This window comes from Microcebus murinus, chromosome 26 (assembly GCF_040939455.1).
Source record: "Microcebus murinus isolate Inina chromosome 26, M.murinus_Inina_mat1.0, whole genome shotgun sequence".
Classification (NCBI taxonomy): Eukaryota; Metazoa; Chordata; class Mammalia; order Primates; family Cheirogaleidae; genus Microcebus; species Microcebus murinus.
The window spans coordinates 2,481,622-2,508,749 of record NC_134129.1 but is presented as its reverse complement, the minus strand read 5'-3'; the positions used below and the strand labels follow the sequence as shown (position 1 = coordinate 2,508,749).

The following is a 27,128-nucleotide window of genomic DNA, read 5'->3' as shown; positions in this document are numbered from 1 at the left end:
GTGGCCAATAAGTATTTCAAACTTACTAGATACAAACCTCACTACTAATTTTACTCCCCATAGTCTTTCCCATCTTAGTGAGGGGTACCATCAATTTACCCAGTTGCTCAATCCATCCTTGACTTCTCTCTTTCTCTCATACCCCATGTATGATACATTAGCAATCTGTGTAAAAATGCCTCTAATATCCCTACCTACACTAATAAGATACGGTTAAGACAACTGTTATCTCCCACTTGGAACACTGCAATATTTATGAACTGGTGGTTTCCCTGTCCACCTTTGTCCCATTTTTCATATATAATCTATTTTCCACGTGGTAGTTCTCAGTCATCTATGGCTTTCCTTAATACCTGTGACAATGTAACATCCAAGTTCCTCACCATGATCTGACCCTGGGATACATCTCTGAACTCATCGCCTACCATTCTGTCTCTGAACTCTTCTCTTACCATTCTCATGCTCCATGGCTGCCCTGCAGACAACTCTTCTTTCTACTTTGCTGGAGCACTTCATATGTGCTCAGATCACCTGGTTTCCCCTCTTCCTGGAATGTGTTTTTTTCAAATTATTTTCATAATTTACTTCCTCACTTCCTTTGGGTTTCTGCCCAAATGCCACCTCCTCAGGCTACCTCTGACTACCTTACCAAAATAGTGTATAGCTTCAACAGGGAGTGTCTCTGTAGAAAGCAGTTTTAAAATTTGTCTTATTTATTTATTTATTATTTATTTTTGGTATAAAGATGCAATAACAGCTTTACTATTCTTTACTTAAACTGAGAGAGAAAGAAAGCGATGTACAAATCTACAATCTAGAATATCTTCTGGAAGCATTTGTCTAAAACAGAACTCAGGTTTCTTTTCTCCATTGGATGCCATTCTGTTGATGACCACTGGGTATTTCTTCCTACAATTTTCTCTTAGTAATTTCTTTTTTAAAGTGGACCATGACATGTGTTAATATATTGAGAATGACTCAGTTTTTCCTTATCAGGAAAAAATGACAAAGCAAAACCCTACACGTGAGGTTCTAGCTTAGATTCAGTCTGCCATTTTGCTTCATCTGCTGATTCAGGTTCAAGCAGGTGTTTGAAGGTTTGCCTCATGTAAAAGGGAGTTGAGACTTATTCTGTTTTGCCATTAAAGACAGATCTAGAATCACAGAAGAAGTTCCAAAAAGGTGGACTTCAGCTTTTATAAGGATGGAGTTTCTAACAGTTAGGACTGAATAATATATGCTCTCCCATTTTTATGGAAAATGATATCTCAATGGGAAAGAATAGGAAAAGCATAATCAAAGAGAATTAATGCACAAGCAAAACAAATTCCTACTCATATCAAGAATCTGTCTTCGCTGAGATATTTAACTTCCGCATGCCTTTCTCAGATAGAGTAGATACTGATGCTCTTGCCAACACTATAACTTATAGCTCCTTCTAACATGGAGCTGAGCATTCTGTATTACGATTCCTGTTTAGATACCAGTTTCCACATGAGAGTTTTGTGTGTCCCCATAGCCTGGCATGATTCTGGGATTATTTGTGTTTTTTTTTTTTTAATTTCAGAATATTACAGGGGTGTGAATGCTTTGGTTACATAAATTACCTTTGCACAACCCAATTCATAGCTACAAGCGTGTCCATCCCCCAGACAGCGTGTACCACATACTTTGGGTGTGAATTTACCCATTCCCTCCTCCTGCCTCCCACTTGCCCTACACACAATAAATGTTACTTCCATGTGTGCATGTAAATGTTGATCAATTAGTACCATTTAATGGTGAGTACATGGTGTTTGTTTTCCCATTCTTGTGATACTGCACTTAGAAGAATGGGCTCCAGCTCCATCCAGGATAATACAAGAGGTAACTCACCAATTTGTTTTATAGCCGAGTAGTAGTCTACAGTGTACATATACCACGTTTTTTTTTATTTTTTTATTTTTATTTTTTTTGAGACAGAGTCTTGCTTTGTCACCCAGGCTAGAGTGAGTGCCGTGGGACTACAGGCATGAGCCACCATGCCCGGCTAATTTTTTCTATATATTAGTTGGCCAATTAGTTTCTTTCTATTTATAGTAGAGACGGGGTCTCGCTCTTGCTCAGGCTGGTTTCGAACTCCCGACCTCGAGCGATCCGCCTGCCTCGGCCTCCCAGAGAGCTAGGATTACAGGCGTGAGCCACCACACCCGGCCCATATACCACATTTTATTAATCCACTCATATATTGATGGGCACTCCGGTTGTTTCCACATCTTTGCACCTGTGAATTGTGTTGCTATAAACATTCTAGTGCAGGTGTCTTTTTTTAAAAATTGTTTTTATTTCAGCATATTATGGAGGTACAAATGTTTAGCTTACGCATATTGCCCTTGCCCCACCAGAGTCAGAGCTTCAAGTGTGTCCATGGCCCAGACGGTGCACATTGCACCCATTAGGTGTGAATATACTCATCCCCTCCTGCCCCCTCCCATCTGCCTGACACCCCATGAATGTTATTACTATATGTGCACTTAAGTGTTGATCAGGTGTCTCTTTATAGAATGTCTTTTTTTTCCTTTGGGTAAATACCCAATAGTGGGATTGCTGGATCAAACAGTAGTTCTACTTTTAGTGCTTTGAGGTATCTCCATACTACTTACCATAGAGGTTATACTAGTTTGCAGTTCCACCAGCAGCGTATGAGTGTTCATATCTCTCTGTATCCACACCAACATTTGTTGTTTTGGAATTTATGATAATTCCTTCTCACTGGAGTTAAGTGATTATCTCACTGTTGTTTTGATTTGCATTTCCCTGATGATTGGAGATCTTTAGCATTTTTTCATATGTTTGTATCTTCTTTTGAAAAGTTTCTGTTCATGTCCTTTGCCCACTTTTCATGGGGTTGTTTGATTTTTTTTTTGCTGATTTTCCTGAGTTCTATATAGATTGCTTATAGTTATCAGGCCATTGCTGGATGTATAGCATGCAAATATTTTATCCCATTCTGTAGGTTGTCTATTTGCTCTCATGATAGTTTCCTTGGCTGTGTAGGAGCTCTTTAATTTGATCAAGTCCCAATTTATTTATTTCTATTGTTGCTGTGATTGCTTTTGGGGTCATCTTCATAAATTCTTTGCTCAGGGCAATGTTTATAAGAGTTTTTCCAAAATATTCTTCTAGAATTTTTATGGTTTCATGCTTTAGGTTTAAGTCAGTTATCCATCATGAGTTGATTTTTGTGAGAGGTGAGAGGTGTGGATCCCGTTTCAGGCTTCTACATGTGGCTATCCAATTTTTCCAGCACCATTTATTGAATAGGATTCTTTTCGCTAGTGTATGTTTTTGTCTCCTTTGTCAAAGATGAGAAGGCAATACAAGGATGGTTTTATATTTGGGTTTTCAGTTCTGTTCAATTGGTCTGTGTCTCCGTTCTTCTGTCAATTCCATGCTGTTTTGATTACTATTTCCTTGTAGTATAGCTTGAAGTCTGGTAAATTGATGCCTTCTAATTTGTTTTGTTTTGTTTTGTTTTTTTTGCTTAAGATTGCTTTGGCTATATGGGGTCTACTCTGGTACCATAAGAAGCATAGAATTATTTTTTCTAGATCTGTGAATAATGATGTTGATATTTTAATAGGGATTGCATTGAATCTGTAGATCACTTTGTGTAGTATAGACATTTTAACAATATCAATTCTGCCCAACCCATGAGCATGGTATACATTTCCACCTATTTACATCTTTAGCTGTTTCCTTCCTCAGTGTTTCGTAGTTCTCCCTGTAGAGGTCTTTTACGTCCTTAGTTAAATATATTCCTAGGTATTTCATTTTCTTTGTTGCTACTGCGAAAGTTCTTTGATTTGGTTCTCAGGTTGACTATTGTTGGCATATATGAATGTTACTGATTTGTGTATATTGATTTTGTAACCTTAGACTTTGCTGAATTTATTTATCAATTTCAGTAGTTCTTGGGAGAATCTTTGGGGTCTTCTAGGTATAAGATCTAATCATCAGCAAAGATTGATAATTTCACCTCTTCTGCTCCCATGTGGATGCCCTTGATTTCCTTTTTTTGACTGATTGCTCTGGGTAGGACTTCCAGCACTATGTTGAATAGAAGTGGTGATACAGGGCAACCTTGTCTTATTCCAGTTCTAAGTGGGAATGCTTTCAATTTTTCCCTATTCAGTATTATTTGGCTGTGAGTTTGTTGTGCAAGGATTTTATCATTATGAGGTAAGTCCCATCTATGCCTATTTTGTTAAGCATTCTTATAATAAAAGGGTGCTGAGTTTTGTCAAATACTTTTTCTGTGTCTATTGAGAGGATCATATGGTCTTTGTTTTTACTTCTGTTTATGTGGTGAATTATATTTATAGATTTTTATATGTTGGTTTTTATATGATGGTTATCCCTGCATCTCTGGGATAAAGCCCACTTGGTCATGATGGCTTATTTTTTTTGATGAGCAACTCAATTTAGTTTGCTAGGATTTTATTGAGAATTTTTACATCTATATTCATAAGTGATATTGGTCTGTATTTTTCTCTTTCTTGCTTAGTCTTTTCCTGGCTTTGGTATCCAGGTAATGTTGGCTTAGTAAAATATGTTGGGGAAGAGTCCTTCTTTCTTAGTGTTGTGGAATAATTTCTGCGGTTTAGGTACAATTTTCTCTTTGTAGGTCTGGCAAAATTCAGGTGTGAAACCAACTGATCTGGGACTTTTTTTTTGGAAGATTTTTTATTGCTGCTTCAATTCCAGTACTTGGTATTAGTCTGTTGAGGAATTCTATTTCTTCCTGATTGAGCTTAGGGAGGCAATGTGTTTCTAAGAATTTGTCCATTTCCTCCAAGTTTTCAAGTTTATGTGTATAGAGATTTTGATAGCATTCAGAGATGATATTTTTTATTTCCATGGTAATTTCCAGTTGTAATTTCTCCTTTTTCATTCATGATTGAGCTTGTTAGATTTTTTTTTCCTGCTTCTGGATAACCTAGCAAAAGGCCCATCAATTTTGTTTATCTTTCCAAAGAACCAACTTTTTGTTTCATTATTCTTCCATGTAGTTCCTTTGTCATTGATTTCACGTTCCTCAGGAAAAACTTATAAGAATAAAATTTCCTGAATTCTTGCATTTTCGAAATTGTTTACAGCTTTTTCTCTTGGAGGCAATTGACTGGATACAAAATCCTACACTCCCAATTTTTTTTATGAGTCACTTATAGATACTGCTTTGTTAGTTTCTGAGATTGAATGCAGAGATCTGAATTTTTGTCTGGGACTAATAGGATTCTTGTTTTATCTTTAAAATCCAGGAACTTTACTAAAATATGTCTCAGTGTGGACCATTATAGTTCAATTTGTATGGATTCAATTATTTTTCCCCCATTTTTTATAACCTGAAGTTCTAACTTTTAAAAATTTTGGTAAAATGTCTTGCCATAACATTCAACTTTTCGATGACAACATTTTTTGTTGTTTATTGATATGTTAGTAAATCCTTTAAATTTTTGTTTTGCTTTTGCTTTGCCTGGTTTTTCTTGATTCTGCCACTTTTTAAATGTATCTTTTAATTTTTAAAAACTTGTATATAGTACAAGTCATTCTTTTTGATGTGCAATTTCATTAGTTTAGACAAATGCATATAGGCATCTATTAGATAACTAATTATCACTAGAACCAAAACACCTTCATTCCAAAATGCACCCCTAAATTCCCCTGGGTTGGGCCTGATAGTACCCTTTTATTGTTGCTGTGTCACCTTCATTTTTATTACTTATTATTGAATGAGTTGAATTTCTTGGATCTCCTGTTTACAGGACACTTCCGCTGGGAGTTAGGGAGGAGGTGTCTTCTAGCTCCTTGCTGCTTTTAGAGAGTCAGGCCGCTCTCTGCCGAGATAGCTCTTCTCTGTGGATGTGTCACCACCCACTTTCAACTCTGCTGGGTCCAACAAGGCTACCCTGCCTTTATTTCTGTTCTCTCTGCCTCGATTAAGAAAACTATATTTTTTGCACTTGTGGTGAATGCTTCACCTTCAGGAAGTATGTTTTTGTCGTCATTTTCAGAACGCTGCTGCTGCTGGCCATCTTGTCATTGTCTGCACTTCTTTGCTGCCTTTCTCCCTATGTGATACTCACTACCTGCTGCTTTTGAAAACTCTTACATGTTTTTGGAGTCTGTAGAAAATATGTTTTCTAGTTTTCTCTAAAAATGGAGATTTTGCAATTTTTGTTGTTGTTAACTGTGTAGCATTTGCACATCTTCCAGGAGGAGAAGAGAGAACAGAGTCTCACATAGCCATGGTTACCAAACCCTTCTCTTGACTGCAGCTCATCACCACCTTTCTCCCACTCCTCTTCATTGGCTCCCGCTTTAAACATTGGTATCTTTCAGGCTGCTTGCCTCTCTTACTCAACCATCACTCCTTTAAAGTTTTCATGCATACACTTCCTGTTAAATACTAGACCTCTTCACTTTTTTCTAAACACATCATTTCAAAGTTGGTTCATGTTTTTTCTGCTATTCTTTGAGCTTGAAATGCCCTTTTCTTCTTTCCCTGAATAGTATACTTCTACTCATGCTTTAAGACCTAAAAAATATATATTGCTTCCTTTAGGATCCCTTCCTTGACACCTCCCCCAGACAAAATCAACCTTTTACCTATACTCCCACACTATGTTGCCCCATTTTCAGTGCACTTGCCGTGTGGCTTACAGTATTTATTTGTCTGTCATTATCAAGCCAATGAGTAACCCCTACATCAATGTATTAGCTAGTCAATACAGAATTTTAAATCTTGGGTTTCTAGGACCCTGCTTACAGCTTTCCTATGATAGTCAGCACTTACCCTCATTTGGTCTCATTTGGTTTTCCATGCATTTGCTTGCAGGGTACAATATTTTGATTCAAGGAGATTTCCTTACCTATCTTTTGCTCTCAAAGCGATTAGTCATGTCAAAACAACTTTTCTACTCTTAGGAAATAACTGAAACTCTTCTAGGTTTAGAGCGTTTGTAAAATTTGAAAAAGCTCAGTAATTATTAATGGAAATTCTTATGTATTCCAGGTGATGCAACTGTGACAATAACTCACAGATACACCCCCAAAGAACAGTTGAAGATCCATACTCAGCTGGCAGACATTATCATTGTCGCGGCAGGTAAGTCCTTCGTGACTGTTACTTGGTGGAATGTCACCAGCAGAGTAATTCCTTCCCTAATTGCTGACATGTTTGAAAGAACAGCTTCTTGGGAGAGTTAAGTATATGTCTGACTAACTTCTGTCAACTGGGTTCTGTCTCCTGGCAATCATCACATTGGTCCATTGTGCATACGTTAGCATTTGTTACTTCACTATGGAAAACCCAGACAGCCTTTGGGATGACAGATTAAGTACAAGAACAGATGCGCACTTTGCCAATTGCTTTGACAAACACGACTGAACAGCATTTACAACAAAAGGTCAGTGCAGGTCAATAATGTACTGTGGCTATGGGGGAAAAAAGTGAAACTTGTACTTCCAAGTTGTATCACTGAAAATAGCATGTTAAGGTGTGGAGAAGAGACAGCCACTGTGCTGCACTGGCCACACCCAGGCTGAAGAATTATGTTCTAGACTTTAGGGGAAAAGTTAAAGGATGAGATCATTAAAGGAGAGCATCTAGGATGAGAATTTTTCTATAAAAGATGACATAGGAGTTTGGTCTGGTGAACTGAGGATGTTTGGTCTGGAAGAGAAAAAGTATGACCTAAAGAGAAACAATAGATTTTGTGTGTGTTTTGCTTTGTTTTGTTTTTACATTAGGGGGAAAACAAAACCCCAACCCAAACCTTGACAATAATAAGAGCTGCCTCAAAGTTACCAATTTTTGAGGTAGTGAGTTCTCTATCACTGTGGTGATTAGGAAGACAGATAAAAACATAAGTAGGACCTTGTAGAGCATTATATTTGTCAGTGTTTATCAGCTCTTGCCCCCATTTTGAGTGACAAAAATATTTCATGTCTTCTTTCAATGTTATTAAAATATTTTTATAAATCAAAGGTCATGGCTAAAAACACACATAAACAGTTGTGATTATTGTGAACACATGTTCTCTGGGGAAGATATTGCATTCCTTCTTTACTCTCTGCCATGTAGAACCATTGTAGAGAATGTCCATGTCTGAGCACAGGGTTGGGATCACTGAGTTTTGATGTTTCCTCCAGTTCTGAGAAAGTATTTAATATATTCAGGTGATATCAAATGTACAGTTTTGAGCTGGATTGACAGAAGTCAGACATGTTTAGAGAAGCCATAGACCTTTTCAGACCACAGAGCAACATTACGTGAAATATTGCTACAGATACTGATGCACTTATGGCAGATAAATATTATATTGACTTCTTTTTAAAAATATTTGTAATGTTCACACATAAGACTCAGAATTTGTGAATAGAGAGGAATCCGAGTGATCATCTTTGTCTTCTCTAACTTCAGACAGAATCAAATTTACATTATATTTAAAAGATGTTATTTGACCCTAATGTTAACAGCTTGTACAGAATATTTCACAGTTGCCCTTAGTTACCATTTATCAATTATCACAGCAATTGGAAATTTTCTTGCAGTGGAGCAAAAGCTCTCAGCATGCGTTCCTGCTCAAGTTTTATTGTTAGGACAAATGGCAATTGTGTGCTCATAATCCTCTTGCAAGAGCCACTGACATTCTCTTGTGACTAAATCAAACCTTATGTCACAAGTCATAATGCTGATACCATCATCATCCTTGAGTTTCTCCTATAGATTTCTTAGAAAGGGAAAATAAAGGGAAGAAAAAGCAAGGATCAAGCCTATACAGGATTAACAAAATAGGAGCCAGGAGATCGTCAGGCCCCTAGGTGTGGTGACACAATTAAAGCTCTCCCGCAGCTGTCTCCCTAGGTGCCACCAGAGGGCACCAGTCGTGTGAGCAGCTATTTTGTATGTAGCCAAGTGGGCCACACACCATCCCCATCCAGGCCAGAGACATTTTGAACAAAGATGGCAGGAACAAGTCCTGTTCCTTGCCTCGCATTGATATTCCCCCTCTAATGCCTCTTGCTAGTTACAAAGGTATGCTGAATGCCGGAGGACAGCCCTGTATATAGCTCTGCTGTCATTCTGAAGAAATAAATATTTGGCTAACGGGAAACTTGGGAGAAGAAAATTGAAAATTTATAAGAAATAATTAAAGATTGCTACATTTCTACTTCATTAATAACCACCTGGAGAATTTAAGGATAGAACATGTAGATATTTGTAAATTACAATGAAATTATACAGAAAATGTGCATGAATGTAAAAAAGAAATTCCATATAACCAGACAATAGGAATAAAGTATCACCAAAATGACTGTATCATGCATTCTGTGTGGGAAATAAACAAGTAAAATTAGCAGTGAGTAGTGAAGAAGAAGATAGAGACCTAATGGCAGAGGTGTGTCAGGGCGTTCCACCAAAACCCGCCTCTTTCGCTTATCCCGCTCCTAAATTGAGCAGCTACTAATACAGCTGATGAGGTGATTTGGGACGTACTCCTGATTGGCTGACTACCATGTAAATGAAGTAACTTTTGGGACATACTTCTCATTGGCTGACTACTATGTAAATGAAGTAACTTTTTCGAAAACTTGCCATTGGCTAACTGTAACCCCCAAAAAGGTATCAAACTAAAAGGAAACGGAAGCGGGGCGCTCAGAGTCTGGTGGCAGACATGCCTCTCTGAGCCCGCCGGCGAAATGAAGCTGCCTCTCCAGCCCTCCGTGTGCCGCTCGGGTTTTTCTTGGGCCAGGAGCTGTTCGCACTTGCGGGAACATTTTGGTTCCCTGACCGGGAAACCCGACCACGCTGGCCCGTGGAGCCACGGTTCAGGAGGGGCACGGCGGGCGGCGGGACCTCCCCGACAGAGCCGAGCCGGCCGAACCGCCCTTTGCGGGACCTCCAGCCGCCGCCGGGCTGCGGTCTCCCCGACACAGTGGAGACGCGGTGGAGACGCGCACCAGGGTCTCCCCGACACAGTGGAGACGCGGTGGAGACGCGCACCAGGGTCTTCCCGGGCACAGTGGAGACGCGCACCAGGGTATCCGCGGGCACAGTGGAGACGCGCACCAGGGTATCCGCGGGCACAGTGGAGACGCGCACCAGGGTCTCCCCGGGCACAGTGGAGACGCGGACCAGGGTATCCCCGACACAGTGGAGACGCGCACCAGGGACTCCCCGGGCACAGTGGAGACGCGCACCAGGGTCTCCCCGACACAGTGGAGACGCGCACCAGGGTCTCCCGGACACAGTGGAGACGCGCACCAGGGTCTCCCCGGGCACAGTGGAGACGCGGACCAGGGTATCCGCGGGCACAGTGGAGACGCGCACCAGGGTCTCCCGGACACAGTGGAGACGCGCACCAGAGACTCCCCGGGCACAGTGGAGACGCGCACCAGGGTCTCCCCGGGCACAGTGGAGACGCGCACCAGGGTCTCCCGGACACAGTGGAGACGCGCACCAGGGTCTCCCCGGGCACAGTGGAGACGCGCACCAGGGTCTCCCGGACACAGTGGAGACGCGCACCAGGGTCTCCCCGACTAGTGGAGACGCGGACCAGGGTCTCCCCGACACGGTAGAGACGCGCACCAGGGTCTCCCCGGACATGGTGGAGACGCGCACCAGGGTCTCCCCGACCAGTGGAGACGCGACTAGCTGAGAAGCAAGCAGGACGTCTGGCAAGGCGAGGTCCCGGACCGACCCTGGCAGGCCACGGGTTCGGCGGGAGAGGAGCTGGGTCACCTCCCGAGAGTCAGGGCGCCCGTGGGTGGGAACGTGTAACCGCTGTGTGCACGCGCGAGTGGGAGCACCTCGGTGACTGCTTGCGGGCGGAGTCTGTGGCCCACGGCTTCGCGACGGGCGTGAGCGGGCCCGCCCTGCGGTTCTGCGGCAGTGCGTGCGGCTAACGGCGATGCACTCCCCGTGTCCGAGCCGGGGCTTATGCGGGCGCGCCTTGGCCGGGATGCGCCTACGCTCCCGCGAGGGACGCAGCCAGGCAGACACCGAGTGGAGCCCCCACCCCTTGTCTGTCCGGAGACTCCGTTCATGACGGGAGGGGCGGGGGGCCAGGCACAGCAGGAAGGAAGGGAGGGCACTGTCGGCGCAGAGTGATGTAGAGGGGCGCACAGGGGCGTACAGGGGTGTAGAGGGCCAGTTACGGTCCGGCAGGTCCGAGTCAAAACCTGCAGTTCTAAAGTGCAAGATACGAACTTTCAAGAAGGGATTTTAAGGGGATTATGGAGTGAGCGTGACGCGGGCAGGCTACACCCTGTGCGGGATAGCGTGGCCCCCCTCCGGAGCAGGATGGCCTGCGAAGGCACTCTCCACCTGCCAAAAGTCCAGGCCGTGCGGCGAGTGTCACGGGAACCCGGACATCCAGACCAAGTCCCTTACATAGACTCTGGGCTGGAGACGCCCAAACGCCACCCCCTTGGGCGCGGTTCTGCGTTGATAAGGGGCAGAGCAGGGTGCTGGTAGCTCGAAAGGCACGCGCCCCCAAGACGAAGCCCATGGGCCAGGGCGACTCCACGGAAGACCCACCGACATGCACTCCCACTGCCGCCCCTCCCGGCGCCCCCAGCGCCCTCTCCGGGAGCGTGAGCCCGCCATGCGTGAGCCGCCCCGGGAGGAGCCCCAGGGAGTCGCCCCAGGCAGAAGAGACCCCCTCGCGCGGGCTGCGGTCCGCCCGCCCTACCCTTCAGACGGCCCGCGTGAAGGCCAAGGACCCACTCAGGTCCGGAACACGGCACCCCAGCCGGGCCAGCACGCCTGTACTACCAGCCCTTGTCCACGCCACTCCTGAATGGAGCACCGCGCCCGTCATATTCGGGGAGGCCCTCAGCGACCTCCCAGAGTCCATCTTTCAGACCCACCGGCGACCTGGGAAGATGCCGGCCACTCCTGTCCACACTTGCCAGCACGAGGATCCTGGACGGCCCAGGGGGTGGCTGCGGGACCGGATCCCGGCCGGAACCAGAGGACCTGCGAGAAGGGGCTCCGTGTGAGGCCGCTCACCGGGTCGGAGGCCCAGGCCCGACAGGGCTCGCTGGCATGGACTCCGAGTAGGGCCGCCGGGTCCCCACTCTCGGCCCCGGAAGCTGTGGTCAGAACCAAGATAGGGGGACAACAAATGACAGTTATGGTAGATGCTGGGGCTGAAATTCGGTCCTAACAACCCCGTGGCCCTCTCGCAAACGAGAGACGCCGTAACAGGAGCCGCTGGCAATCGGGCTGCCAGGCCCTCTGTCAGCCTCGGCCGCGGATGGGAGGACACCGGATAAGGCTTGAGTTCCTCTACGTGCCAGTGTCCAGTGCCTCTCCTGGGACGGGATTTATTGAGCAAACTAGGAGCACAGATAACCTTCCACCCCTCGGCCCGCGAGCCCGGGCTCGGCGCGGCAGGAGCGGCCCCAGCACCGGCGGTCGCGGTGCCGCCAGGAGCAGCGTGGAGGCCGCGGGAGGGAGACGCGGAGGAGCAGCGTGGAGGCCGCGGGAGGGAGACGCGGAGGAGCAGCGTGGAGGCCGCGGGAGGGAGACGCGGAGGAGCAGCGTGGAGGCCGCGGGAGGGAGAGGCGGAGGAGCAGCGTGGAGGCCGCGGGAGGGAGACGCGGAGGAGCAGCGTGGAGGCCGCGGGAGGGAGACGCGGAGGAGCAGCGTGGAGGCCGCGGGAGGGAGACGCGGAGGAGCAGCGTGGAGGCCGCGGGAGGGAGCCGCGGAGGAGCAGGATCCCATCGCGCTTAGGCGAGACTTCCCGCTGGTCTGGGCAGAAGACAACCCCCCACCCGTGTTGCGCACCAGCACGCCCCTTTAGTGGCCGAGGCAAAGCCGGGTGCCCGGCCGGCCTGGAGACGGCAGTGCCCTCTCCAGAGAAGCACGAGGAGGGATACGGGACATCCAGGGGCTGAGGCGAAGTCCCCTTGGAGCACGCCGCTCCTGCCCGTGACAAAGCCAAACGGAGGGGCTTACCGCCCTGTCCAGGACCTGCAGCTGGTCAGTGAGGCCACGACGACCCTCCACCCGTGGTCCCGAAGCCGTACTCCCTCCCGGGACTCATCCCACCTCTGCCGCCTGGTTCTCCGGCCTGTACTCAAACCATGCATTCTTTTGCCTGCGACTGGCACCAGCGAGCCAGCGTTGTTTGCTTTTGAATGGGAAGACCCCAGACAGGAAGGGAAACTCAGCTCACCTGGACGCGGCTGCCACAGGGGTCAAAACCTCAGCGACGCTGTTCGGGGAGGCCTTGGCCACAGACCTAAACTCCTTCCCACGAGAGGAGACTCGCCGCACACTGCTGCCATACGTCGCCGACCTCCTGACGGGAGTGACTAAAAAGGACTGCGAGCAGGGACCCCGCTGTCTCACAGCTGCTCACAGATAAAGGATGTGAGGTTTCCTGGGAGAGGCACAGAGCTGCGGACAGCAGGTCAAGTACCGAGCTCCCACGTCACCCGCGGCGCCGCACACTGGGGCAGGATCGCCGCACGCCGTCCGCACCATCCCACGGCCCGCGGCGGAGACGGCGGCGGGAGTTCCCCGGGCAGCAGGATTCTGCCGCGTGTGGCTACCAGGCTTCTCCCTAAAAGCCAAACCCTTATATGAGGCATCGCGGGCGATAGTGGGGAACTAGAATGGACTGAAAGCCAGGGGAGGGCTTTTCAAGAATTAAAAGAGTTGCTCAAGAAAGCCCCCGCGTTGGGGTCACCGGCCCTCACCAAAGGCTCCAACTTGTTCGTGCACGAAAAGCAGCGGTGGCTTTGGGCGTACTGACACAGACGGTGGCCCTGGCAGAGGCCGGTAGCCTACCTGTCCAAACAGCGGGACTCAGTGGCGTCGGGATGGCCACCTCCCCCGCGAGCACTGGCAGCAACCGTCTTGCTGATCAAGGAGGCGGACAAGCTCACTCTCGGGCAAAACATCCGTGTGCAGGTCCCGCACGCCGCGGTGGCATTGATGAACACGTCGGGACACCGATGGCTGTCTAGCAGTCGGCTGGCGCAGCACCAAGGGCTGCTGCGCGAAAATCCACGAGTCCCCATCGAGAATGCGGGCCTTAAACCCTGCCACCTTCCTTCCCACCGAGCCAGGGCCCCGGACCATGACTGTGCCGAGGCCTGGAAGAGGTCTACGCGAGCCGGCCAGATTTAAAGGACAGCCCGGGCCGGCGCCCGACCTAGAGCTCTACACAGACGGCAGCGGCTACATCCAGAATGGCAAGCGCTGGCTGCGCAGTCACCACAGGGAGCCAGGCCGTCATGTCGGGGCCCTGCCGCAAGGGTGGTCAGCCCAGAGGGCAGAACTATGGGCGCCCATTCCAGCCCGCAGGCATGCCCAAGATGAAAGGGTCAGTGTGTACACAGACTCCAAATATGCCTTCGCTACAGGCCACGTACACGGGGCAATCTATAAGCAAAGGGGACTGTTGACTGCGGGAGGAAAAGAAATTACAAACACGGAAGAGATCCTTCAGCTGCTGGAGGCAGTATGGACCCCAGAGGAGGTGGCGGTCATCCATGGCAGGGGACACCAAAGGGGCAGGGACTCGGTTGCCACTGGCAACAGGTTGGCAGACCCAGCTGCGAGAGAGGCAGCTGAGACCAGACAGCCAGAGGCCCCACTGCCGAGAGGCAGGTCCTCTTGGCTCCTGAGTGGCCAGAAAACCCTAGAAACAAGCTAGGGGAAGACCGATGGGCGGAACAGAAGCAAGCTGCCAGGACTAAGGAAGGACGGTGGCAACCGCCCAACCAAGCCATCTTTGTCCCAGAGAAACTGGCTTACCCCATTGTGTCCCGGTATCATGGGTTGACGCACCTAGGAAAGGCTGCTGTCACTCAGCTGTTAAGCCGGTACTGTCACATAGCCAAGCTCCCCGCGGTAGCAGCGACGCTCTGCCTACGAGGCCAGACCTGTGCTAAAAATAACCCGGTGGCTAGACCAAGACCTATCCCAGGAGTTCAGCATACCGGGACAACCCCTTTTGAGGATGTGGAAGTGGACTTCACAGAGGTCAAACTGAGCGAGGATATAAATATCTACTGGTGCTAACCCACACCTTCTCCCGGTGGGTAGAGGCTATTCCCACCGGGACAGAAAAAGCCAGAGAAGTGGTGAAGCTCCTCTCGAGAGAAGTCATCCCTCGGTACGGCTTACCCCTCTCTACTGGAAGCCACAATGGGCCGGGCTTCACAGCCGAGGCCACGCAGATCCTCTCTAAGACGCTAGGCATTTAGTGTGAGCTGCACATGGCCTGCAGACCTCAAAGTTCAGGGAAAGTAGACCGCATGGACCGAACCCTTAAGAATGCACTGGCAAAGTTATGCCAAGAGACACGGCTACCCTGGACAGACATGTTGAGCCTAGCCCTGTTGCGAGTAAGGTGTGCGCCGGCCCTAATGCTTATTCGCCCTTTGAGATACTGTATGGCAGGCCACCTCCCATCATAAAGCACCTTAACTGGGACACAGGGCAGCTTGGAGACTGAAACCCAGCAAGGCAACTTCAGGCTCTAGGGAAGAGCTTAGCTACCATCCACCAGACCATTCAGGAAAGGAATCAATTAAGCTAGGGCTCCTGGTTCACTCATACCAACCGGGAGATCAAGTCTGGGTCAAAGATTGGAAACGGGAACCCTTAGAACCCACATGGAGGGGGCCCACACTGTGATATTGGTTACCCCCACCGCTGTTAAAGTTGCAGGTGTAGCACCATGGATCCACCACACCCGAGTAAAGCGAGCTGAGACGGACACGCGGCTGGACCTTGGACAGCGAGACCAGACCCACAAAACCCGCTGAAACGCCAACTCAGACGACAACCTGCCAGACCAAACTCTGCCGAGACGGACAAGAAAGGGAAACGCTGAGTGGGACTGCTGACATTTGACTCGGATCACTGTCGGGCTGCTGACCATCCTTTTGGGACTGGGACTCTGGGCTGTGGCTCCAAAAGACTGGACTAAACTGCAAAGACGTGCCCTGGTCGCCTTTTATTCTGGCTACATAGGGTGTTTGTGGGCGAACTGTTCCTGGAAAGGGTCTGCACAGTTGCAGCCACCGACTGCCCCCAGGGCAGCTACGGCAGTGCGAATGTGCTAGGACAGAGGCCCAGGGAAAAGCAAAGGGTTCAAGTCAGTCACCCACCTTGACAGCTCCTGCTACATTCAGGCCACAGAGTGCCTGTATAATGGTAAAAAGTACCGCACAGCAATAATCACAGGCTCACTGGGCTCCTGCTCCGGTTATTCGAGGGGAAGCACGGCTTGTGGGACCTGTTATGGTCACGCCGGAATAACCGACGGAGGAGGAGCCCAAGACCAGGCTAAAGAAAACTTACAAAGGGAGGTCAAGGCAGAGCTTATCAAATTAGGAACACAAACAGAAAAGCCATACAAAGTCCAGGCCCCCCAGGAGTGAGAAAACTCAGTGAACCCAGCAAGGTTCCCCTCAGATAGCAGATTCCTCGCTATCCCTCCAGAGCCAGCTGGACTCACTGGCGAGGGTCGCGCTGCAAAATAGGTGGGCACTGCATCTCCTCACTGCAGAAACGGGGGGACCTGTGCATTCTTGGAGAAGAGCGCTGTTGCTACGTAAATCGGCCAGGGACGTCACTGCCCAGTAAGGGAACTGAAAGAGAGGCTTCAAAAGAGAAAATGAGAACTAGACTCAGGATGGGGCCTTGATCTGGGACAATGGACCTCTCGGTTACTCCCTTTGGCAGGGCCACTGATAACTGTCCTCCTCTTGGTAACCACAGGCCCATGCCTACTCAGCACCCTGATGAAGTGTATGGAGACAACGGTAACTCATTGGGCCACAGCCCGCATAGTGGCCCTACGGGGCTGTCACCCCTTCAGTAGTAATCCCTTGGAAGTTGATGCTCCTGTCTAGAGGCAAAAGAAGCATCAAAAGGGGGGGATGTCAGGGCGTTCCACCAAAACCCGCCTGTTTCGCTTATCCCGCTCCTAAATTGAGCAGCTACTAATACTCACAGCCGATGAAGTGATTTGGGGACATACTTCTGATTGGCTGACTACCATGTAAATGAAGTAACTTTTGTGAAAACTTGCCATTGACTGACTGTAACCCCCCAAAAAGGTATAAAACTAAAAGAAAATGAAAAAGGGGTGCTCAGAGTTGGTGGCAGATGTGTGTCTCTGAGCCCGTCGGCGAAATAAGGCTGAGTCTCCAGCTCTCCGTGTGCCGCTCGGGTTTCTCTTCGGCCAAGAGCTGCTCACACCTACTGGAGCAGTGGCTGGAGCAGGGAGGGCTGGGCCACTGTCATAACTGGAACATCAGCTTAAATGGAAGCAGTCTTGTCTAGAAGAAATCAGAAAGAGTAGAAGGAGGAGGATTGCATGATATGTCAGGAAGATTGATAACGTCAAAGTGAGGAATGTGGTGATGAAATCATGCAATGGGCTTGCAGAACAAAAAACTCAAAAGAAATCATGTGAAGATCCTGAGGCATGAATAATATTAGCTTGTGTTAATATTAATCTCACCCCTCCAGTTTGTCATAATACTAATCTTACAGGTTTCACCCTACATCACTTACCTTGTGACCATTTCCTCCAAAATCAAGATTTTGACTTAGAAGCTCAGACCTGACAAATCAGACTCTGTCACACTATGCAATTAGAAGAAAGAGGCTTCAAGTCCCTCTCTGAGTTCACAGAGAGAAATTGGTTTCTAGGGCACTTTGATGTACCGTGGCTATAGCACTGAAGTTGTCATCATCTCCACTAGAGTACAGCATGCATGGGCCTGCTACTTTATTATTTTAGCTTGGTAGGTAAGTGCGTAGAATAATATCTGACACGTAGTGGGTGCCCAACAAGTGTGTGTGCTACATTGATTTTGAGATTAAAACTAGAACAAGGACTTGCTCAAATTGATACAAATTTAGCTGGTGTATTTTGACGAATATAATTTTTAAAAATGTAATAATTATTCTAGTTATCAGTTGATTTACATAGTGTAGTATTATTTTGGGAAGCTACCCCAAATTCCTAGTTTATCATTGTAAAGTAGTTGATAAAGCCAAAAAAAGTGAAATTGTTCATAAAAGAATAGTTCATACCATTAAGTGGATGAATGAACTGATTTGAGGATAAATGTTGAGATTAGAAATTATGAGAAGGGCGAATGAAGGGTAAAGAGGCCATTATGGGCATCTAAAACACGGGAAGCAAATTGAACAGTTGAAAGGAAAGGGGTAGTTTAGGGGAGGCTCAATCAGCTTTGTATGAGGCTACTGATAAAGAAGGGAAAGCTAGCCAGAATCGGGCTAATCTTCAAAGATTATGTTGAAAGACCCTTGGGCTGCCCTGTATCTCACACATAGAGGAAGCTGGGGGACATCCTAAGTTTGCAAAAGTTCTAGGAATCTTCATTATACATGCAGGATAGACAAGTTTTTACAGGGATTGTCCAATTGCCCCTCCATCCATCTGAGTAAACCTGGTGCGACCTGTATTCAGGCGATGAGCTCCTGAGGCAATGCCACTTGCATGTGAACCTCTGGATACAGTGTCATGGCAGTGAGAACTGGTGTTTGCCCACCAAGCCATTCCCTCCAGCATAAGGTTTGAACCTTCACAGTCATAACTCTAGCGTCTCTATTGCAGCACACTTAATAACAGACACTGTAATATAAAACAGGGTAAACGGGCAATTCAGTAATTTGGAATACGCATGCTTACTTGTCATAATCACAAAGTGACCAACTAACTTCCTTTCACCACTTCTCCCATCATATTATCCAGTCTTAAGTACACACCTAGCAGACATCTAGGGCTCAGTGGAGTTTTCCCTCTGATGATCTCCTCCTCTTTGGAGCAGAGTTAGTAATGTTCAAGATGCCTGAGAAATTTCTCAAGAGGTGGGGCATGGAAACAGTCCGCTCACGCAGCCTGGGGGCGCGGCTCGCTCGCCTGCCGTCCTGCTGCTTCCTGTGCGGATGCCAGCACATCTCACGGCCTCACGCAGGGCATTTCCCTTCCCATTCCCTCTTTCTTCTTCTCCACCCTGTCCCCTCTAGCTGCCTCTGCTTCTCCTCTCAAGGTTCCTCTCCGTCTTCCTAAAGTTGTCATTTATCTCAATTTTGTCAATTATTTTCAATGGTGTAGAATAGAGTAAATGCACAGGCCTTGCTAAAGTAAATTCCAGGATTTAAATCCCAACTTTGCCACTTGCTAAGATTATTTGCACAAGGAACCTATACATTTATCATATTGGTCTTAAGTTTTTTATTTGATTATTAATGGTTACTTATATTCTCAAAAACAAAAATTAACATTTGAACATTGTGTATAACAAAGGCTACATATGTTATTTAATATTAAGGTATGTTTTATGCCTTACATGTAGGTTATTAACTGCTTTAACTTACATAATGGACACGTGTGTCATTTGTACTCATTCTGTAGGCCTGTTGTCATTACAGATCACTATGCTATGAAGCTTTAGGGATACACAAGGGAAGACGGCAGTCTGGGGTGTGAGGGGAAGGGAACTCAAATATGAGGCAGGGTGTTCTAGTGGAGGAATCATGGTCTTTATAGTAAGAAAGATTTGGTTTCAATTTTAATTTAACTTTAGAAATCACACCTAACTCTCTAAGCTTCATTTTCAGCTATTGTGAAATGGAGGTAATAATACTGGTGTCACAGGCTACGTTAAGAATTAAACTCAAAAAAAAAAAAAAAAAAAGAATTAAACTCCTAGCATGTATTGGCTGCTAAATTAACATAGCTTTTCTTCCCTTCAGTCTGCTATGGTGTTGTGACTCTTTGACTAAAATTATAATACACTTTAAGCAAAAGTATATGAAAATTTATAATGTAGCACCCAAAGAATTGTTATTTATATTGATGACATTTTGGTAACATAGATTGTAAAAAAAAGTATACAAACTTTTATATTTTTCCTTGACCCATGTTAGCCTTCATATAAGTAAAAACATTTCCTCAGAGTGGATTGTCATCTTGAAAATCACATGCAAAAACCATGTAGTTGAATTTTGATTTAAACTCAAATCCCTACTTGTCTAATAAAGTATTGTTTAAAAACTGAAAAAAAAAGCATTTCCTCAAAATTGAGTACTTAAGAACCATTCAAAGGTTTTCTTTCCTTTTCTTCGTTTGCCTGAGACCCTTGTATTTTTTTCTCAATTTTCTCTAACTGCAGGGGCTTTTGAAAAGGGAATTAAAATCTTTTCACCTTCAAGTATTTTCACTTTATGGTATCAGTACATGGTAAGCAGAAGTTTATTTTTTTCTTTGGAGGTTCTTCTCTCAATGCATATATATACTTCTAATTTTCTTGAGTAAAACAAGACTTAATAGCAATATCCAAAAGAACTTCAGTAAAGAACAAGTAGATCAAAGATCTTTCTTCTTTGTAGAGAAATACAGATTTCCTTGGAAATGTAATTTAATGGTTAAATGATACACTTTTCAAACTTAATTTTACTTGGTTACATGTGTGTATTACCATGGGGCAGGGAGGTCCCTTTCAAGATATGTCTCTAGCCCTTGGCATTATCACTTTGTTATAGTTTTATGACCAGGTCTTTAAAAGGTTTGTATTATGAAATATATAGTATATACACAAAGGTACGTAAGAATAAAGTTAACAAAAGTATAATATGAATACTTATATAATCTCCACCCAGATTTGTCTGATCTGAATATTGTTATTCATATTCTCAATCTCTACATGTCATACATTTCTGTAACTTGTTTTGTTCTGATTAACATTAAGATTTAGAGATTTGCCCATGTTACTATATAGCTCCAGTGGTATAACACTCAATTGGCTGAGTGTTCATTTTCTGTTGATGCATATGTATATTATTTCCAATGTATAGCTGTTATAAACAGTACTGTATTGTATAAGTCTGTACATGTTTTCTTGGGCTCATTCACTCATTCAACAGATATTAATTTTGCCACTACTATGTATTAGGCCCTATGTCAGGTACTAGAAAAACAAAGATACATAAAATATAGTTTCAGCTCTTGAGATTCTCAGAACCTAGCAGAGGACAAAGAAGTACAAACAAAGTAGTATTATACAGTTTGCTAGTGCAATATTAGGGGTGTGTGTGCATATGTGCATAGATATGTATATGTCTGTCTGTCTATCTAGAAGGAGAGAGACAGAGATGGAGACAGAGACAGAGACAGAGGCTGAAAAGGAAAAACAGAGCGAGCATCACTGGAGAGGGAGTGATGGCTGTGTTCCGCTGACTCTGCTGATTACATTATTGAGCTGCATCCCATCTCATAGAATGGACAGAAATTCAGTAGGCAGAATAGAAGGGAATGAGAGCTATAAAGTGCTCTCAAAGAAAATATTTACACTTTCAAAATGATGGTACCTGACTATGAATAGTAAAAGATGAAGATGATCCTTTGGGAAGGGCCAGCCTGCATAACAAATTGAGAGATTTGGATTTTAGCCTGTAGGTCATGGGTAACCTTTAAATAGTGTAGGTACTGAAATAACATGATCATACTTAAATTATAGGAAAGTCACTCTGGTAGCCTCTGAGCAGGGATGAGGCTGGAAGTAGCACTGGTGAGAGTCTAAACTAACACAGGAGTAGATGAAAGTGAGAGGGAGAGACATGAAATAGACTAGAAGGACTTGCCGCCTTTGGAAACTGAGTATATGGTGTTATCATTAACAAGGCAGCAGGGAAGCAAAGTTTGGGAGAGAAAAAGATAAGTGGGTGGGAGGAGATGATGAGTTCAATTTGAACTTGAGTCTATTCTCTTTGGTTTCACTTGTTTATTTATTCTTTCATACCTATGCTGTGCATTCAACTTTCCTGAGGGTGTGCTGAGAGCAGTTTATGACATGCTGGGGCCTACATGCTAGTATGGATTGAAAGCCCTCTCAAGTTGTAGAGTATGTAATCATTATCTTATAAAGAGTGGTGTCTAACACAAATATAGATTTTCCTGGTATATCAGGAAAGTTTAACTCACCTGGTATATCAGGTGAGTTAAAATCTACTATAGGGTTTCTATTCCCTTTTTGGATATGCCCCTTGAATATCATCACTCTCTTCCAGCAAGGGACTCTAATAAATGTCGTCTGGACTACACTGAAGAGAAGGTTTAAGGCATTAAACCCACAATACTTTCAGTGGATTTAAAAGTTTTAATAAAGCTTCCTTTGTATGAGGCTATATGAAGTCATAGTTTATGGTTGTGAAAAAGCTACTTAACACTTATGTAAGGCATGAAATATAACTTAATATTATGTAAAATTTAAATATGTCATGCTAACATGGGATAACATGCCACCTCTATTTAAAGTAGACAAGTTCTCTTTCAAGGATTATATTGTGAATTATGGAGTGTAACAAAATAATAAAAGAGGAGAAGAACATACAAAGGACCTAGATATATGATGAGTAGGGAATGGTAAGAATTACAGAATTAAAGTGAGTCTCACTGTATTGTGACCTCCTGCAGCCAGAACTAAGTCTTATTTATCTTTGTGTTTCTTATATCTAGTGAAGAACCTTACTCTCAGGACTAGAAGACGTGCTGTTGAAGGGATGAATTTCCTTCAGTAGAAGTCAGGTGCTTATATGGGTTTAAGCTATTCTCCTAGAAAGTGAGGAGTGGCAGATGATCTCTTCAGGGCCTATTCAGCCTGAGATTCTCTGTAATACCTTGTTTAGGGCTGTCCCACTTCATGAAGGCTTAATATGGCATTGCATGAGCACTATTGACTCAGAGCTTGCACCTGCAGAGTTTAAAGGAAAGATAGGGAGGAGGCAGGGAAACAACTGAGAAATGATGACTGTCTTCAGCAAAAGAACTAGAAAATAATGCTATTGCTTTACTTTCTAGTGTGGGTAGGAATATGAGCCCGTCTGCAGGTGAAGTCATCATTCCTGTGGTGTGTCCGGTGTGTTGAATGTTTCTTCCAGGCATGTGTTGACTGGCAGAAAGTAAAATGATTGCATTAGATTTATAGTCATTATTAGTTGTGGCTCTGCGATAGCATCCATGCATCTAATTAAAAAAGAGCAAAATTTTTAAAAAATGGGGTTCAAAATGTTACACGTCAATGCTGTTGTAACAATCTGTACAGAGGCAGTGTTTGAAATGTCTTGTGGAGAGTCGGCCAGTGTACCTGCTTACCTGCTTTAGGTGTGGCTTCGGGTTTGAAGGAGAGCAATGAGTAGCAAGGAGTGTGTGTTGGTATATACCTGCTGTATCACCTGGAGACCGTGGCTATGTGTAACAGTGGCTAACACAGGTAACATCAGAGCAATTTTAGTTCATTTATATGTGGTCATGAAAGCTGATAGAGTATATTTGTTTACACCCAAAATAAGTAACTAGATAGTCACAAAATAAGTTGAATTGCTAAAAATGCCAAAAAGAGATTAACAATGATTATTATAAAAAAAATTATGGCAATTTAATTATACCTTGACTTTTTTGAAGGAAAAAAGGATCTGAAGCAACTTATTTAAAAAGATATATACACTTTGATTACATGGACATTTACTTTAGTAACCTCGTATCAGTAAAGCTATATGCGATACAATATTCATGTCACGTTTGAGATTTCAATTAGAAGACTAAGAAGGCAAAGGCAGTTATCATGCACTGAGTGCTGGTGCATGCCAAGCATGCTCTATGCTTTCTTCTACTTAATTTTATTTTAACAGGAAACTTAGGGTAGGAGGTAAGAAATATTATTGTGTCTATTGGATTTTTTTAATAAATGTGGAGTATAAGGCTTGCCATTAGTGTAAGATCACAAATTTACGGTTGTCAAAGTGGAATTCTGCTTGCCTCTACAGCCCAAGTTCTGTCCGCCACTCGGACTGCACGCTTACGCAGCCCTAATGGCAAACTGGAGTCCCTCCTGGGAAGCTGCTGGTTCCTAATGTAGAGAAGCTCAGTGTCATTCCATCTTCCCACATGAAGAATACTCATATTATACCTTGTCCTCTTATGCCACATGGAGCAGAATAACTGGTACACATCCACACTTCCTCTAAAATTTGTGGATTTGTAATTTGAAATTTCTGGAATTGCTGCTCACTCTCCCCACCCCTGCCACCCCCACCAATCCTTGCTACCATTGCCAGGTAAGACACTGCCAAGACCTACAGAGACACAGCTGTGTCACCTGTCTCTGCAGTCCTGAGAGGGACCAGCCAAGCCAATTAAATCATAAGGCACAAATGAGAAAACTACTGAGATGATATTCTTTCTCCTCTTGGAAGCTCTTTCTTCCTTACTAGCAAAACGCAAGGAAAGAAAGAAAGAAAAGAAAGAAAAGAAAAGAAGGAAGGAAGGAAGGAAGGAAGGAAGGAAGGAAGGAAGGAAGGAAGGAAGGAAGGAAGGAAGGAAGGAAGGAAGGAAAGGGAAAGGGAGAGAGAGAGCACAGGGAGAGGAGGGAGAGAGGGAGAGAAGGAGGGAGGGAGGGGGAGAGAGAGAGAAAGAAAGAAAGAAAGAAAGAAAGAAAGAGAGAGAGAGAGAGAGAGAGAGAGAGAGAAAGAAAGAAAGAAAGAAAGAAAGAAAGAAAGAAAGAAAGAAAGAAAGAAAGAAAGAAAGAAAGAAAGAAAGAAAGAAAGAAAGAAAGAAAGAAAGAAACTTATCTCACAAAGAAAACTTTGAGTTTATTAGTCAGAATTCTGGGGATTTATCTTTCGCCTCAAAATGTATTAAGATATATTCAATTGCTTTCTCACATTAACTCCTTTTCAGCAAGCTAAAGTATACAGAATAAGAGCCTTAGTGACTTGCCTATTTTCATGAGTCTTTTTCTTTTTTCTTTCTCCTAATTGGATTAATGTGCCTCTTTCCAAGAACTGGGATTTCATGCCCATCTAAAGTCAAATGTAAGCTCCACACTCCTTCCCTTCCTTCATTTATGCTACACATTTATTGACCCCTGGTACTGCCAGGCACTGTGGTGAGTGCAGGGACTATAACAAAATTTACTGAGCTTCTTCCCTCGTGGAGCTTATAGCCTACTCTACATAGACACTGATCAAGTAACAACGTGGAAATATAATGGCAAAACTTGAAAATTGGTGAGAAAGAGAAGTGCAGGATGCTATAGACGCACGTAGAAGGGGCTTGGTCTAGTGTCAGGGTTGGTGGCTCAGAAGCCTCCCATAGGAAGTGACTTTTCAGCAGACATATGCTTTCCAAGGGTTTATTTTTAGTAGGTGAGAAAGACCTTAGCAGTTTTCTTTCCTTTTACCAGTTAACTACAGTTAACTACTCACCTTGCATGCACCTGGCATATGTTCATTACTCAATTATACCAGTCTCCTTCCTGATGGTACATTGTGAGTTCTCTGAGGACAGGAGCGCAGTGGGTGCTCTTTGTACTCCCAAGCATGTCTCCTCGCACTCTTTTTAGGCCAGTGGGAAGGGTTGTTTGGATAGGATAAGAACCCCACCATGAAGACCCTTGATGTATTTGAGGGAAGGTCTCAAAGATTTCTCAAATCCACTTATGTGGATTTGGTTCATTTTTTTTAAAACAAGAATTTAGCTTATTTTCTATGTCATTTTATTTTTTGTTGTTTGTTTTAGTCATTTTTTAACCTTAAAAAATTATTTTTTTCTTTGCATGATTCCTTTTCAGAGAGTTTCATTCTCTATATATTTTTAGTTTTTCTGAATAAATATGAATGTGTTGCCTTTCTTTTGGTTTGATCCTTGCATTGCAAAGTATGTTATAAGCACCTATAAATTCTCCCCAAACAAGCTTATAGGCAAGGAAACAGAGCTACCGGCTAAATCCCCAGGAGTGAAGAGAGCTTTTTTTTCATTCTCTCAAAATACTTGCTCTTTCCTGACTTTGGCTTACACACTGGCCTCACCCATTACAGTGGACTCCATAAGGTTTATTTAGTCCAAAGCATTGTTCAATAACATTATTTTTATATCTTATGGAGGACCAAAATTAGAAATAACCCCATTCAGTTTGCTTATAGCTGTGACAGAACGATCGCTTGTCACTGTTTGTCCCAGCGTTGTTATGTGATGACTCCGTGCGTGAGGTTGGGCTGTGGGAGAACACGCCACTCCCTGTCTGTGGAGGGTGGGGTCTCAAGTGAAAAGTGAGGTCATTCATTGCGTTCATCACCTCCGTGTCTCCGATCTGCTGGGAACTGGTATGATACTCAGACCAGAGATATGGATAAATGGGGAGGTCTTTGCTCAGTGGTAGAGACAGAACCACCTATTGGCTTTGCAGGAAATGAGTCAGGTGCCCACCGATCTGCTTTGTCAGTGAGAAGGAAGATACCAAAGTAAAGACTGGTAGGTGAGTTGTGGTGGATTTCTACTAGCCCTCTGGGGTAGTTTGATTTCCTACAAACTTGGAGTTTTGCTAAAGCAGTGTCCTCCTCCCCCCATCATATGCTTGACAGCTTTCCAATACTTAATGTTTTTTTCCTCATGAGATCAATAGTGATATTAATGAATGTGATTTTTAGGTTGTATAATATGTGACATTTGTAATATCTACAAAACTTAATGAAGTGATATTCTCCAAATAAGCAATGTATGATGTCACTAAATCCATTCAAAATGCTAGATAGGCCAATGGATTTTACCATGACAGAGTATGAATATTAAAAAGTTTGTTGAAATGAATTCAAATTCCACATTACAACTAACCTTTAAGAAACAATTACTCGTCAAGTTTCGGTAGAGAATCAAAGACAGATATCTGCAGTTATCATAAGAGGCAATTAAAACATTCCTCCTTTTTCCAGCTGTGTACGTGTGTGAGGCTGGACACAGAAGCAGAGTTAAGAATCCAGCTGTCTTCTGTTAAGCTGGACATTCAAGATTTTCAAATGATAAAAAAATGCCTATTGTCTCAATAACTTTTTTGTTTTGGAATATATAGTTAATTAAAATGTGTTATTTATTTTCACATGTACTAAACTTACTCTTTTTTCAAAAGAAGTAACTATTTAAATAATTTACTAATTTTAATTGCTTATATGTTCAGATCAATGGATATAAGTCACATAAACAAAGCTCTTTTGAGTTTTCAATAATTTTTAAGAATGAAAAGGG

At 44.5% G+C, this 27,128-nt stretch overlaps 1 protein-coding gene across 2 annotated transcripts in view; it reads left to right on the top strand.

The window, feature by feature from the left end:
• MTHFD2L (methylenetetrahydrofolate dehydrogenase (NADP+ dependent) 2 like) overlaps window positions 1-27,128 on the top strand; it is a 97,102-nt gene that overhangs the window by 42,061 nt on the left and 27,913 nt on the right. For both annotated transcript variants that reach the window (XM_075997879.1, XM_020284244.2), the window contains one exon: window positions 7,055-7,147. In XM_075997879.1, coding sequence (XP_075853994.1) covers window positions 7,055-7,147 — 93 coding nt within the window. The remainder of the gene's footprint in view (window positions 1-7,054; window positions 7,148-27,128) is intronic.